This window comes from Rhincodon typus, chromosome 11, assembly GCF_021869965.1.
Source record: "Rhincodon typus isolate 14 chromosome 11, sRhiTyp1.1, whole genome shotgun sequence".
Taxonomy (NCBI): Eukaryota; Metazoa; Chordata; class Chondrichthyes; order Orectolobiformes; family Rhincodontidae; genus Rhincodon; species Rhincodon typus.
In genome coordinates, this window is record NC_063342.1 from 26,513,649 (window position 1) to 26,530,746 (window position 17,098).

Consider the following 17,098-nt stretch of genomic DNA (forward strand, 5'->3'; position numbering starts at 1 on the left):
AACTGCAAGGTTATCAGTGCAGTCTTACTGTGAATACTGTGCACAGCTCTGGGAGTCTGGTATAAAAGCAGCCATTGAAAGAGCACAGAAGGGAGTACCCAGACCGATTGAGATGATGGAAGGATTAGATTATGATGAGCAATTATGCTTCGAGGTGATATAATCGCTGCTTTTAGGATTCCACAGGGACTAGACAACATACACCATGCAAAGCTGTTTCACATTGAGCAGAACTGTAGAACTAAAGGACATGGCCTGTGCCTGAAGCAAGGTAAATTCAAAACTAATCTGCAGAAATAATATTTCAGTGAGCAAATGATCAATCTGTGAACAGACTCCCTGGGGATGCCAGTGGCAGTAATTAGTACGGATTCATTCAAATGAAAATTAGACAGATATAGTCTCCTTACCTAAGGAAGGATATACTTTTCTTAGACAGAGGGCAATCAATGATTTCTGGATGAATGAGTGAATTGAGTGAATGAGTGAATTGGCATAGGAGGAGAACTTGAACAGGGTAAACTTTGTGTATTTTTCTGAATGCTAGAGAGTGATCTTATTGAAACGTACATAATTCTTCAAGGATTTGAGGTTGGTGGCAGGCTAATTCCCGTGTTGGGGATCGAGAACAAGGAAGGGGTCAGTCTTAGAATTATCAGTCGGTCATTTAAGATCAAGATGAGGATAAATATCTTCATTCAAAGGGTTGTGAATGTATGGAATTATATACCTGAGAGCGCACTGGCAACTCCGTTATTGAGTACATTTAAGACATACTAATAGATTTTGGGATAAAAGGGAATCCAGAATTGTGGGCGTAGCACGGGGAGGAAAGCCAAGGTACAAGATCAGCCATTAACATATTGAATAATGAATCAAGCCTGATGGGCCAAATGGACTGCACCTGCTCCTACATCTTATGGTCTTAATGTTTTTCCAAGAAATAACTCTTTGGGATACATTGAATAAATGGAGACATGACATGCTAACTGTAGGATGCTCGGGAGGAACAGCTGACTCCTACAGTTCCCGGAACACTTTACCATTCTGGTTTTCTTCACACCATGTCTGGGCCTGTTGTAAACAGATGGCTTAAGATCAATTCCGATGACCGTTAATTACTTCAGCAAAATTTTATCATGCAACAGCCAAGATGGTGGAAAGCAAACAAGATGAAGCTTGTCGTCGTTCTCATCTAACAATTCCTACTTGCAGGGGGAAAAAGAAAGTGATCCAAACACCTTGATCCTGCTTTTGAAAACCTCAGAATATACAAATCCAACAGTAATTAACGCTGTCTACATTCTTAGATGAATTGCCTTATTATTCTTTGTAAGGTCACTGGGTAAACAATTTAATGGGCTCACTTTTTTTTTTATTTTGAATGATGAGCCCAAAATAATTATTTGACGTTAAATGCATTACTTACAGCTTGAAATCACAGCACCGATTAGACCAGCTGTAAACAGAAAATAAAGTGCCAGATGTTTCTGGAGAGAGGAGGGTCTTCTCAAACAGATGCTTTTCTGCCAATAGCTCTGAGGATAATCAAATCATAAGCCTGATTGTGTGAGTTGAGGACTGGTTAACACTTTTTTAGAACATAATAGTCACAGTGTATCCAATATATATTTAATAAAGGCACAAAGAGATCTTTAGTCAGTTTTTGTGGTTATGTGCAAGTGTTTAATGGCACTATCATACTCAACCAGATATTTTATCCTGATAAATTCTAATATGTTGTTGTTGCTGCGGCTGGGTGTGCTCCAGCTGGAATGATGCTTAAGGCAGATACTTCTTCCTCCCCATGTTCTTAACCTAAAACATAAGAGTCAAAGGACTAAACATGTGTTTACCCAGAAGCAAACATCTGATCACCATTTTAGAACAATACTGGCTTGAGGATGAACTGTACGCACTCCTCGTAGTATGTTTAAGGAAACCTTTTCTCCCCTTTTGATAAGAATTGAGAAGGTAAAAATAAAAATGTGCAGGTTGCAAAACAGGCAGCCAATTCACTTTCTCTGGTTTCTGACCAGTGACAAATCAACAAGTTGATTAATATTTTGTCATTAATCTCAAAATGTCCTAAGAGCAGTTATCAAATGACATTGGACACCAAGCTACGTAAAGAGACATTAGACCACGTGAACAAAAGCTAGATCAAAGGCCTACATTTTAAGCTGTGACTTAAAGGAGGGAGAGAAAATGATTGAGTGATTTGGGTAGTGATGGGGAATGGAATTCCAGAGTTCAGGCCTCGCAGATGAAGTTTCAGCTGTCAACGGTGGCATGACAAAATCAGGACTGTGCAAAAATTTGGAGGATTACCAAAGATTTCATTTATAATGCTGGCTGAGGTTATTCCTGAGGCAGGACAGGGCCATGAACACAAGGATGAAACTTCTAAAATGCAATCATGACAAACCGAGGATCAATAAATGTCAGGGAGCACAGGGGGAAATGGGGAGACAGGATTTGGTGCAAGTAAACCAAAAAGGGCAGAGGTTTTAAATGGGAACAAAAGCACAGAGGGTTAAACAGAAGGCTGGTCAGGGAATGGGTAGATCTGGAGATCAAAAATTCACATAGATGAGTGTTTCTGCTGCAGATGAACTAACTATTGCATCCCGTCTACGTTGGTCACCGCTGCAGCTAGCGGACCGGTCAAAGAGAAGCCTAGCAAATAAACTTTTACATTTTTCAACTGTTGTTCTAGACTCTGCAAAAACAAGCTGGCCTATTATTGGGTGCTTTCAGCTCCCCCTCCATTGACCTGTATTTTTCCTGAGAAACTACTACTGTTCAGAGATATAAAAAGCCACAAAGCTATTCGAAATTGCAGTCTGCCTCAGGACACTCAGTGTCTGTCCACAGCCCTCTAAGCCCAATGCTGTCAATAATAAATTCTTAAAAAGTCCCAATAGGAGCTTTTCCAATCTGTGGCCAGTTGAGTGACCCAAGAATAAAATATGTCTCTCCATCAATCAGAAGCAAATTTGCCAAACAAGAACACATTTGGCAAAAAAAAATCATTTATTGATAATTCACGAAGTTTTAGAAGATTCATTGAAACTCTGTTCTAAAGCCATATGGATGTTATAATGGAACACTTACAGAGTCTGCTAGGATAAGGGCCCAATTAACTTCATTAAAGAAACATCATTCTATAGCTTCACCTTGCCACAAGGATGCAACAGACAGCCAGATCATATGTCATTGCACTACTTTCTGTGTTGATATACACCGAGTTTTTTTGCCAGCATTTGTTGCCCATTCTTAATTGCCCAGAGGGCAGTTAAGTGTCAACAATATTGCTGTGGATCTGGAGTCACAGGTAGGCCAGACCAGGAAAAGATGGCAGATTTCCTCCCCTAAAATCACATTAGTAAAACAGATAGGCTTTCATAAACGATCAACAATGGTCACTATTAGCCTAGTTTTTTCTTTCCTGATTTTCATCCAAATTTCACCATCTACCTTGGTGGGATTTGAAGTCATGTCCTCCAACAATTAGTCTTGGGTTCTGGATTACTAGTCCAATGACATTGCCACTACACCACTGCATCCTCTCATATCTCTGCGTCAACATACAGTAAGACCCAGGCAACATTCAAGAACAGGCTGAGAAGTGGCAAGTAACATTTGCGCCACATGGCAGACACTGAGGACCTCCAGCAAGAGAGAATCTAAACTTGACACAATGTACAATGCCACTATTCTCAACAAACCCCTATGGGCAACATCCTGAGGATTACCTTTAACCAGAAAGTGAAGTGGGATAGCTATTTAAATACTCTGGCTACAAATGCAGGTCAAAAGCTCAGAATTCTGCAGATGGTAACTCAGCTCCTGCCCCTTCCTTGCCTGTCCACCATCTACAAGGCATTACAAGTTAGGAGTACAATACAGTACATCAACACTCAAGGAGTTTGACATTATCCAGAACAAAACACCTTGCTTGGCTGGCACCTCATCCAAAACTTTCAACACTCACTCCCTTCATCACTGAGGCACACTGGCAGCAATGTGTACCATCTACAAGATTCATGCAATAATAGTGACATTCCTTTGATAGTATCGTGTAAACTGGGGACCACTACCACCTAGGACAAGGGCATTAGATGCACGTGAACATCAACACTTTCAAGTTCCCCTCCAAGTCACACACCATGCTAACATGGAACTGCATCCCCATTCCGTCATTGCCAATTGGTCCAAATACAGGACCTAACTTTCTTAACAGTACTGGATGTTCCTACAGCTGCAAAGATTTATTTTTTATTCATTTATGGGATGTGGGCATCGCTGGCTGGCCAGCATTTCATGCCCATCCCTAGTTGCCCTTCAGAAGGTGGTGGTGTGAGCTGCCTTCTTGAACTGCTGCATTCCTCCTGCTGCTGGTTGACCCACAATGCCATAGGGGAGAGAATTCCAGGTTTTTAACCCAGTGACAGTGAAGGAACAGCGACATATTTCTAAGTCAGGATGATGACTGGCTTGGAGTGAAACTTGAAGGTAGTGCTGTTACCATGTATCTGCTGTCCTTGTCCTTCTAGATGGAAGTGGTCGTGGGTTTGGAAGGTACTGTCTGGGGATCTTCCATAAATTTCTTGCAGTGCATCTTGTAAACAGTATAAGCTTCTGCTACTGAGTGTTGGTGGTGGAGGGAGTAAATGCTGGTAGATGTAGTGCCAATACAGTGGGCTGCTTTGTCCTGGATGGTGTCAAGCTTCTTGAGTGTTTTTGGGGCTGCACTCATCCAGGCAACTGGGGAGTGTTTTCTATCACACTCCTGACTTGTGCCTTGTAGATGGTGGACAGGCTGTGAGGAGTCAGGAGGGGAGTTCCTCTCCACAGTATTCCACAATGGTCACTCTTATCGATACTGTCATGGACAGATGCAACTGCAGCTGGCAGATTGGTTAGAATGAGGTCAAGTATGTTTTTCCCCTCACTACCTGCCGCAGACCCAGTCTAGCAGCTATGTCCTTTAGGACCCGACCAGCTCGATCAGTAGTACTGCTGCTGAGCCACTCTTGGTGGTGGACATTGAAATCCCCTACCCAGAGTACATTTTTGTGCCCTTGCCATCCTCCAAGTGTTCTTCAACGTTGAGGAGTACTGATTCATCAGCTGCGGGAGGACAGTATGTGATAATCAGCAGGACGTTTCCTTGCCCATGTTTAACCTGAAGCCACGAGACTTCATGGGGTCCGGTGTCAATGCTGAGGACTCCCAGAGCAACTCCCTCCTGACTGTATACCACTGTGCTGCCCCCTCTGCTGGGTCTGTCCTGCTGGTGAGACAGGACATATGCAGGGTTGGTGATGGTGAAGAAGGGTTAAACCTTGACTTCTCCTTTCCTCCAAATGCTGCCTGGCCTGCTGTGTTCTTCCAGCCTCTTGTCTGTCTACCTTGGATTCCAGCATCTGCAGTTTTTTTGTCTGTAATGGGGATGGTGGTATCTGGGACATTGTCTGTAAGGTATGATTCTGAGAGTATGTTAGGCTGCTGCTCAACTAGTCTGCGAGGCAGCTCTCCCAATTTTGGCACTAACCCCCAGATGTTAGTGAGGAACTTTGCATAGTCGACAGGGCTGTTTCTGCCGTTGTCTTTTCCGGTACCTAGGTCAATGCCGGGTGATCCGTCTGGTTTCATTTCTTTGAGACTTTGTCGCGATTGATACAACTGAGTGGCTTTCTAGGCCATTTCAGAAGGCAACTGAGTGTCAACCACATTGCTGTGGGTCTGGAGTCACATGTAAGACAGGCCAGGTGAGGGTAGACATTAGTGTAGGTTTATCTGACAATCGACAATGATTTCACGGTGATAAGTAGATTCATAATTCCAGATTTTATTTTTATTGAATTCAGTGAAAACAAATTGCAAAGATTCAAGAAGGCAGCTCAACAGTAACTTCTCCAGGAAGTGCAGGTTATTATTATTTCAATCTTGCTTTCCTCTAAACAAGCAACTCGGTGAAACTTTATCACCTTTTGAAGCTTGAGTCGCTTGAGAAAGCTTCCATATCCAGAGAGACTGAAGTCTCAAAGTGACCAGATTTAAACTCCTGATACATAGTATATTAGTTACTACCATCCTTGTGTTATTGCTTTGATTTTTCACTTGAACATGTTCTATCCAGTTTATGAGGCAAGATTCAAAGAGTTGTGCTTTTGCATCTAAAATTTCCTACAACTGATTCTAGTGATGATCTCAATCAGGGACTACCTCCCAGAACAAAAATTCTCTTTGCCTAGATACAGTGACACAGTTGGAGAAGGGTGGAGCCAACCTCAGGTCATTTCTAATGAAATTTAATATTTCTGCTTTTAAAATATTATACTCCCAAAACAAATGCTAATTTGAAGTCTCTTACTCTATTGAACTGATATTTATATCATTTCACTTAAGTGAATATTACACACATTCTCACCCAACAACTTCCATATCCACTGAAAGCTCACAAGTAGCTGAGTAAAAGAAGTGTTTCAGCCCAAGGATCTAATGGAGTTGCATGCTCACATCCACACCAAGATTCAACTGAAAACATACAATAATGGAACAGAATAATCTTGATGCACTACTGCAGCAAATGAGAGAGAGATTGGGGCCTTTCCACAAAATGAACCCAGCAACCTGTGCGCCGTGCTCCATACACAGATTTGATTGTTTCCAAGACTGGTCTTACTGTGCTGTAAGCAAATTAAGTATTTGGGTTTGACCTTGCCCCCTCCATCTTCAGGTCAGAAGTGGGGACGCCTGCTTATGATTTCACATTCAGAATTATTTGCTACTCAGCTGCTGAAACTATTTGTGTCAGGTTGGAACAGTTTCAAATAATTCTCAGAGACTGCTGCCTGTAAAACACAATTTTATTTTAACATATTTACAGTTATAAGAACACTCCCTTACACTAGGCACTTCCCACACTCCTTTCTCTAAGATTCTCACATCACGAGTGTACATTAGTTCCTTTAAGTCACTGCAGGTTATGAGACTTTATGAGACTCAGTCTAACATACTCCATTAAAGTGCAACGGGTATACTGAACTCAATGAAAGCTTTAACAACTACGTACCACGAGCCCACGCATGCCACGCCCAACAAACTCCATGCTCAAAAATCACACGACACCAGGTTATAGTCCAACAGGTTTATTTGAAAACACTAGCTTTCATAGCTCTGCTCCTTCCTCAGGTGTCATGTACACTACACCTACTACACCTGAGGAAGGAGCAGAGCTCCAAGAGCTAGTGTTTTCAAATAAACCTGTTGGACTATAACCTGGTGTCGTGTGATTTTTGACCTTGTCCGCCCCAGTCCAACACCAGCACCTACAGGTCACAACAAACTCCACAAGGACCTAAAAGCAAGATGTTGCAGATCTGTTCTGAAGAAGGGTCACTGGACATGAAATGTTAACTCTGCTTTCTCTCCACAGACGCTGTCAGATCTGCTGAGTTTTTTTCCAGCAATTTCCGATTTTGTTGCAGATGCTGGAAATTAGAAATAAAATCAGAAATTGCTGTAAATTTTCTGCTTTCATAATTTGCCAAGCATAATATTTCCAGAGTAAGTGAAACTTGCAAATGCCCAGACCAAATTACATAGCAGGAATACTTCATTAACTGCAAGGTGTTTTGTGATGTCAAGTTATGCAAGGTACTATATAAATGCACAGATGTACCTTCTCTACAAAGATGCTGCCTAAACTGCTGAGTTTCTTTCAGCGTTCTGTTTTATCACTGATTTCCAACATATGCAGGATTGTGCTTTGACTGTATAAATGTAAAACATGTTTTTAAAATCTTAACCCAAAACTGACTGAACTAGTTCCATGACATCAACCAAAACAGCAAAAACAATTGTACATTTTCTGAACTGCAACTATCATAACCTGCAGTATGCACAACCTGTACATTAAGATGGACACACGTCCATTTCAGTACACTGTGAAATCATTTTAGAGCTAAACAATTCTGCAAAACATTAATGTCACTTCTCCGTTATTAGATACAACTGTTAACCACTTTGCTGAATGGTAAATGCGATTAAAAATAATGGATCGAGTTAAGCTGAGAACCAAATAAAAATCCCCTAAGCTAGAGAAGTATATTGATTTACAAGATGTATCATATATAAGTTGGTTCTAAAGAGAAAAAGTAATTTTTTTCCCCATTTTAGGTTGTATTTAAATTTGCTTTCAAAATCAGTAGCATTTTCATAAAAAAGATTTGCAAGAGCAAATGCGTTGAGCTGTTTTATAAAGTTCTGAGCACTTAAATACGTAAGACATAAAACATCAAAAAGGCTGATGTATCTGTGCATGATTACACTTCAATGTTTCTGCATTGAATTTAAGTATTAAGGTAAGGAGCACTTTTATAATTAGAAAAAAAGAGCTGAATGGTTGTGATTTTCAGAAAGTTGTTACTTAACTATTTGGTGAACACGCCTGAAACCACCCTATTCCAGGATCATCTTCAAATGCCAAGATAACCTTTGGTTTCTTTTCTCCATTGTAAGCCACAATACTCTCATCTTGACGAATAAGTGCAAAGACATGGATGTCTTTGTCTCAATTGCGATGCCAATCTGATCAGATGCCTCAGCCACTTCACTTTCTCTCCCAAACCACCTGACCAAACTTTTTCTGATGAGGTTCCCCTCCTTCCCTAACTTTGAACTTTTGTTTTTTTCTTAAACCTCTTTCTCTCATCTCCCGTCAAGTCTTCTTTGAGTTCACCATGTCAATAAGACATAGTTCCTGCTTCCTTGACATTATTCCCACTAAACTGGCCACCCAACTTCCTTCTCACTCCCATGCCAGCTGATATTATTACTCTCCTTCTAAAAAATTCATTTACCCTTGCCCTTGTAAACTCTCCAAACTCCCTCCCTGTCCTCTGCAAAATCCTTGAACGTGTTGAAGCTTCCAAATTGCACATCTGTTTTTCCCAAAACTCAGGTTTCTGCCTTGACACAGCACTAGAACAGTTCTCCAATTCATAAAGTGACACCCATGTGACTATGACAGCAGCGAATTACACGGCCTCGTCTTCCTCGACCTGACTGCCACACTATCCTCTCCCAGTCCTGTGCAATTCTGTGTAACAGTTCCCCACTGGTTTTCAGGGGAATGCGACAGCACTCATCTGGTTCTATCTATCCAACTACAGCAATAGCTTATCTTTCAGCACCCACACTGTAATCTCTGGGGGTCTACCAAATATCAATCCTTGGGTCCCCATCAATTTCTCATCTTCATGCTGCCTTTGTTGGTATCATCTGGAAATACAAGGTCAGCTTTCAATTGTAAGTGGACTACAGCACCAGCATCTCTCTCGACTCCTGCACAGCCTCTACATTATCAAGCACCTTTCCAATATCCAGCACTTGATGAGCAGAGGTTTCATCCAATTAAATATTGAAAAGATCTATATGCTATTGTCTTCAGTCTTGGCTCCAAACTCAGTTCTCCAGTTATTTGCTCAATCTGTCTCCAGGATAATAGCCTGAAACTCAAGCAACCTTAGTGTCAGTGATCCCAAATTGAGCCTAACCATATGTTCACACCATCACTAAGAACTGCCTACTTCTATCCCCATCACATTGCCCAACTTGGTCTCTATCTCAGCGCATCAGCTGCTGAAACCTCTATTCATGCCATTGTTAACTCTTGTCTGTTGCAATGCACTTTTGTCAGACCTGTGCATTCAACCCCATGTAAATGTAAGGCCATCCAAAACCCTGCCGCTCTTTTCTTAAATCACAAATAATGTTCATGTTCTTTGATCTATAGTGGCTTCTGTTGAAATTAAGGCATTGCTTAACGTTCTCATTTTTGTCCCTGAAATTCCTCTGTTGTCTCATTCCTCCCTGCTTCTGCAACAATTACGACCTGACAACCAATCACAGAAGTCATACAGCAGAGAAGGCCCATCACAACTGTACTGGCTCTTCAAGAGTCTCATTACCTCGTATCAATCTCCAGGTTCACCCCATCCCATACTCTTACAAATTATTTGTGCTGGGTTAGTTATTCAGTGTCATCTTGAAGGCCTCATGTCAACCTGCCTGCAACACATTTCCGGGCAGTGCATTCCACACCCTAACTATCCAATGTGTGATCTTGGAGTACTTGTCCACAGATCCCTGAAGGCAGCAGGACAGGTTAATAAGATACTTAAGAAACCATATGGGACTCACTGACAAAAACTGTTGAAAGTTAATGGCCAACTTAGATGCCAAGTACAGACTGAAACTTGTAATCTGTCACTGAAGAATATCATTATCTTATATGCTGGGTTAACATATTTGCCACCATCCTATATGCCAAGTACAGCGTGAGCAATCTGAAGCAATACTGGAAACAAAGCACTTGTTCAATTCACCAACATCAGCTAGAGTCAGTGCTGGAAATGTCCCAAGTTAAGTGAAATGTGACAATGTGACAATGTGTTGTTCAGCTTTGATCAGTTGACAAATAGAGCAACCTGTCAGCCTGCAAGTATTTCATGTGTTCCTCAATACCCCTCTACTGTATCTGGTTACTCAAAGCCTGTTAATCGCTCTTCCCTATCCGATTGACTCGATCGAAGATTTATTTCATCCCATTGATGATTCTCTTCTTCTGGAGAAAGTTTGAGTAAAATTTATTTATAACTGCAAAGTAAGAGTGAGAACGCTTAAAGAAACAAGTAATAAGTTTGTTTTTGTTACAATCTTTGTCATACTAAACACAACGTAAACTCCTAACTTTTGACATATTCAATAATCTCAAAGAGCCAAATGGCTTAGCATCTGATCCAATGTTACAAATTAAAAAGAGGCTACATGATGTAGCTTCCTCTAATTTAATATATATTACACAGCAAAATAATGTCAAAATAAATTCAACTTGAAATTTATTACAGAAATTACAGGTCTATTTTATATTGTGTCAGTATTAATGAGTCCTCCTTGCATGTGTATACATATAAATCTATAATACTTGTCACTGTGGTCTCATGATCCAACTTTCTGATCTGTTCATTGTAAACCAACGTTTCAGTCAACTAGTAGGTAAAATAATTCAACTTCCTTTTTACTCCCTGTACAATTGTCGGCTTGTCAACCACCAGCTCAGGAGATAAAGAATGAGTCAGGTTCTAATTTACCTCAAAGTTTACAGAACCCTACGCACCATTATATAACAGACCGATGTACCACCAGCTACTCGCACCTCACCACAACCACACACGCACCAACCCAAATCACTCCTGCTCGTTTTTGATTGCAATGATTTGGCTTGCAAAATTTTCATATTATTGACTTTGCTTGTTCACAATCTGGGACAAGGTCATTGGTATTTGTCGTAAATGTGGCCTGTCACATTAAAGCAAATGCTCAAGAGGCCCTGGTCGCTGCTTATAGATTTCAGGCTCCAGGTCAGAGAACCCCAGTCTGAAATGTCTGCTTTTTCTGTTTTTTGCACAATCATTTTCCATCTGTAACAGCATACAATATCTGGAATGTGATGGTCACACAATTTTTATTTATACACTAATCTTCCATGCAGAAAACACACAGGTATTAATGAAGTGAAAGAGAATGCATTGTACAAGGAAAAAAACCCAAAGAACTGCAGATGCTGGAGATCAGAAACAAAAGCAGAAGTTGCTGGAAAAACTTAGCAGGTCTGGCAACATCCGTGGAGAGAAAGCAGAGTTAACATTTCAGGTCCAGTGCCCCTTCCTCAAAACTGTTTCTTCGTTTGAAAAGTATTATAATGGTGAACCTGCACTCGAAGGTCTCTTTGTTGAGGAACTCTCCCCAAGACCTCACCATTAAGTGCATAAGTCCTGCCCTGATTTGCTCTACCAAAATGCAGCATGTAAGAATTAATTTTCTGTCGGGGAGATTGGTTAAACTGTGCTGAGGAGATCAGTGGTGAATGTATGTAATTATGGTCCAAACACTGCTGTTAAAATAATGACAAGGCCATGTGTACTCACAACTAGTTAACCGCAAACATCACTGTAACTTCAGGCAACAGCAAATGAGCAATTAAACATGGAAATTGAAAAATTGCAGCCCATGATGTGGTGCTCCATACTTGCTTCACTAAGAGTATCATGTAGTCTAGCTGCCCAATCAAATGCTTGAACAATGTGAAGTTGCTACCCTTGCACAGTAAATTATTCACAGCCAGATCATTTATGTCATTTAAGTCTAAGCAACCTTTTGACTACCTGATAAGTCTTAATTATTTTCAACCCATCTCCCTGACAGAAAATTAATTCTTGCATGCTGCATTTTGGTAGGGCAAAACAGAGCAGGACTTATACACTTAATGGTTAGGTCCTGGGGAGTGTTACTAAACAGAGAACTTGGAGTGCAGGTTCATAGTTCCTTCAAAGTGGAGTCCCAGGTACACAGAGTAGTGAAGAAGGCATTTGGTACACTTGCCTTTATTGGTCAGTACACTGACTATAGGAGTTGGGAGGTCACGTTGTGGCTGTACAGGACATTGGTTAGACCACTTTTGGTATACTGCATGCTATTCTGGTCTCCCTGCTATAGGAAGGATGTTGTGAAACTTGAAAAGGTTCAGAAAAGATTTACAAGGATGTTGCCAGGGTCGGAGGGTTTGAGCTGTAGGGAGAGGCTGGATAGGCTGGGGCTATTTTCCCTGGAGCATTGGAGGCTGAGGGGTGACCTTATAGAGATTTATAAAATCATGAGGGGCATGGATAGGGTGAATAGCTAAGGTGTTTTCTGGGGGGGGGGGGGTGCAAAACTAGAGGGCATAGATTTAAAGTGAGAGGGTAAAGATTTAAAAGGGACCTTACCGGTAACTTTTTCACACAGAGGCTGTGCGTGTATGGAATGAGATGTCACAGGAGGTGCTCAAGGCTGGTACAATTACAATATTTAAAAAGCATTTGGATGGGTATATGAATAGGAAGGGTTTAGAGAGATATGGGCCAAATGCCTGCAAATGGGACTAGATTTATTTAGGATACCTGGTCGGCATAGACAAGTTGGACGAAGGATCTGTTTCAGTGCTGTACATCTCCATGATTCTGTCAAATAGAAACTAGGAGGAGGAGCAAGTCATTCGAGCCTGCTCTGCCTTTCAACATGATCATGGCTGATTCTCTATCTCAACGCCACTGTCCTGCCTTCTCCCTCATACATCTTGCCACCTTTAGCCTCAAGAAATCTATTTCTTTCTTATTATATATATTCAGTGTCTTGACCTTCACAGCCTCCTGAGGTACAAAATTCTATGGGTTCACCACCCATCCAGCAAATAAATTTCTCCACATCTCAGTCCAAATGACCTATTGTATCTCCTGAAACTATGGCCCCCTGCTCTGGAACACTCACCCAGGGGTAAAAACATCCCTGCAAACAGTCTGTCGAGCCCTGTCAGAACTTTTATTTCAATGAGACCCCCACTCATTCTTCTAAACTCCTGTAAATATCGGCTCAATTGACTCAATCTCTCCCCACATGGAAAACATGTCATTGCAGGAATCAGCCTGGTGCACCTTTGCTATACTCCTTCAATGGTAAGAACCCCCACCTTTCATTAGGTAAGGGGTCCAAAAATGCAAAATGGTGTGTAATCACATTAATTTAGGTTGAAATTGCTGGAGTTCATAGTAATAAATTTTTCACTTTTGATTGAGAGAGAGAGAGAGAGAGAATCTTCTTCTATCCCCGCATTTTTGCAACCATAATTTACACTTTCGCATTCAGGCGCTGCTCTGTTCATTTCACAATCCCACAATCTGATTTACTAAGGAGATATAAAGTTGTTTGCCCACTTCATTTTGATCCTAAATGCCCTGTAGATGTTGCCATACTGTTTCCATCATGTACTTCCAACAGCTGGCAAGATAAATTATCACAGAAATTAAAAATTGTCTTTGGGATGTCTAACTAATGACAGACACTGATAGATGACTAGTTCCAAGAACTTTGTGGTAAACGTATTTCACGTATAGATTGCTAAAAGTATCGAATACATTGGAATGCTATGAGTCATTTCCTCAATTTTCAGTATAGTCAGAAATTGTTGATGAGTCTTCAAGGATTGTGTACACAGCAGCTGGGTACATGTATTTCTGAACACCTCAAATTTGATCTGCATTGTGTTGGGGGCAGCAGAACAGTATGGATCTGATCTTGACAATATAGATCAGGCTGATTTTAACATTTACTAAGTTTATAATCCTGGATCTGCATTTTAACAGTAGTGGCTCTGCACAAACATTCTGCAATAGTTTCGCATTTTTATTTGAAAAGTCGTTTATTTTGTGAGGAAATTATTTGCAGAAAGTGGGTGACAGTTTGATACTTCACTGGCATGGGAACAGTGAGTAAGCTTTCAGCAAAGCATTCTGAATCAGTGGTTCCAGTTGCCTCTCGGTCACAAAGTCCAGTACAAAAACAAAGTGCCACTTGAGACTTTCAGCTAAATGGGACAGTTTAGTTGAATTTCAAGGGTTCTTGAGTTTCTGTTGTAAAGCATGTGCTCATGAAAGCTCAGGTTGTTACATTGTAATCTGGCACTGGAATACTGTCATACTGTAAATGGTACAGGCTAACCTTAACACTAATTGCATAGAGTCACAAACAGGGGAGGCAACATGAGAGAACTTACATTTACTGTGGATTGTAGCATGATCAGTTTAACAAGGATATAGCAGTTGCATTGGCTCTGGCTTACTGCACTGGCTAAAATGGTGGCAGCAGTTGCGGGGGTGGGGAGGAGGAGTTGGTGGAGGTGGAAGATGATCCATGGTTCCATAGTATGAAGAGAGAGAGATAGTTGAGGACATAGATGGTATTTTGAAGTGCAGCCCCTTATCAGTGTCACAACTGAGAGGGTGGAAGAGAAGCACATGAACCTGGAATGATTAACAATATCAAAAAAGCACCTGCGGTTAAAGTAGAATAATGGTGACACTATAAAAAAAAAATCTGCATTCAGATAAGACATATTAAACCACAGGGACATTCTAAGGTGCTCTGAAGCCATCAATGTAGTCACTGCTGTACTGTGGGAAGTGCAGCTGTCAACTTGTACATAGCAAATAGTAATAATGATCAGATAATCCGTACTGATGGTGCTGACTCAGAGGCAAACATTGGCCAGAACACCTTCAGAGAATACCCCATGGCTGTTCTTTGCACAATACCATGGATTTTTTTAAAATGAGTGCCCAAAGCGGCAGACGGGGTTTTTGATTTAACGTTCCAATCGCAACACAACACCTCCAACAGTGCAGCATTCCCTCAGGGATGCACTCAACTGGTCAGCCTAGATTTTGTCTTCAACTCTCTGGAGTGAAATTTAAACCCAATGGCGTTCAGTCACAGAAGCGGCAACGCTATTACTAAACCACAGCTAATACCCACATGTGTGTATAGGATCAGAGACTAGAGGAAAGCTTGGACGTCTTGGATTAAACAGGAGAAATGGCAGCAGTGCAAAACTTAAATTAGTCATAGTCATGAAGGCAAATATCAAACCTTCACCCTTTTTGATATTTCAATTAACTCAAGACACTGTCTACAACACATGATGACTTTTCATCTTGAGAAATGGGTTACTTTTACTTTTTGAGAATTGCGATGATAACTAGTGTCTTGTTTGTGTCTGCTGATATAACATTGTCAATGATTAGCAACCCGTTGCCAAGGAGTCTAGTTCTAAAGAACAGAACTACTTACATGTACCTACAACCACTGCGTCTAAACTTAACCTGAACCCTTATTCATGGCAGAACTCAAACAAAAGAAGATTGGCAAAATCTGTACATGGGTTGCATATTCTTGACAGTGCAATAAATTTAAACACGTTAAAAGGATTTATTTGTATGCAACAAGGAAATGTATGTTTATACCTCCTCTCCGTGTTACCAAATCAATTTGAAAATTATCTCAGTTTAGAATGGGGTTGAACTGAGAAAGGATACACATCTCCTACAAACACAACTGCAAATTAAAGTTCAGAAAGTAACACGAATGAACCATTAAATAAAAAAAGACAACTGCAAACTTTGAAACACTGAACTTCAAAAAGAAACTGGCTTCAGCATTTATGTTATAATTAAGAACAAGACTTAACAACTATAAAAGGGGAATTAGTCTGTAGGCCATATATGAAAAAACCTGCCTCTTTAAAACATTCACCAGAAACCTGATGGGAACCCATCCCCCATTCCCAGCTTTCTGCTCAATCTCTGAACTACTCCAGAAAACCTTCACTTCGCTGTTTCATGGCCGGGGGGAGACAGAAAAGTGAAACAAAAAAGCTAAACATTTCGTAAAGAGCACAAACCAACTCAAGAAGAGCCATCAGAAGCTCGGACCTAGCCCCTCTCCCCACCGAGAGAGAAACTTATTGTGGAGAAAGGGGGGGAAAGAGAGAGAAAACCCCAGAGTTTGCCGCCGCCGCCAGCGTCTCTCTGACCCACCTTTCTGTCCGATCGCTCTGCTTAATGCTGTAAGCAAGGAGAAAAAGATGCCGAGCTTTCTGATGGCTTTTCCTCTCAGCGTCCCAGCCTCCATGCCGAGATGAGAAGGGAAGGCATAATGTGGCGGAGTTATTGAACGATCGCACTCCGGCTCCCAGTCTTTCTCTCTCTGTCTGTCTGTCTGTCTGTCTCTCTCTCTCTCTCCGCAGCGTTTACAGCCAATTCTCAACCACATTCACTGACTGGTCAACCACTTCCTCCGCTTCCGCTCATCCCACAATGCAGCCTGCCTGCTGGACACACTTCCCAGGATGGACATGCTTGCTGTCTCTTCCCTCCCTTGACTCTCTTCCAGCCCCTCTCAACTACATCCCCTTCCTTGACACAGTTATTGATTTTACCCCTATCTCTAACACTTTGGGAATGGGTCCAAGATGTTTCCTGCAGTTGGGTTGTACCTGAATTTTCCTTGGACAACAGAAACTTGCTACAATATTTCTGTTTATTGCTTTTATTTACATTCAAAAGTTATGGGACAAATGAGTTCAGTGATACCAAAAGAAAACTCAAGGACAAGATGCAAATATTCTTGACCTCAATGCTAGTCTGAGGGTGGG

The 17,098-nt window shown here is 41.2% G+C and overlaps 1 protein-coding gene across 2 annotated transcripts in view; it reads right to left on the reverse strand.

Annotated features, from left to right (window-relative positions):
- The window catches only part of dcbld2 (discoidin, CUB and LCCL domain containing 2), a 112,088-nt gene extending 95,260 nt beyond the window's left edge, over positions 1–16,828 (reverse strand). For both annotated transcript variants that reach the window (XM_048602498.1, XM_048602497.1), the window contains exon 1: positions 16,482–16,828. In XM_048602498.1, the coding sequence (XP_048458455.1) occupies positions 16,482–16,716 (235 nt within the window). In that variant the 5' untranslated portion in view covers positions 16,717–16,828. The remainder of the gene's footprint in view (positions 1–16,481) is intronic.
- Positions 16,829–17,098: the final 270 nt, after the last annotated feature.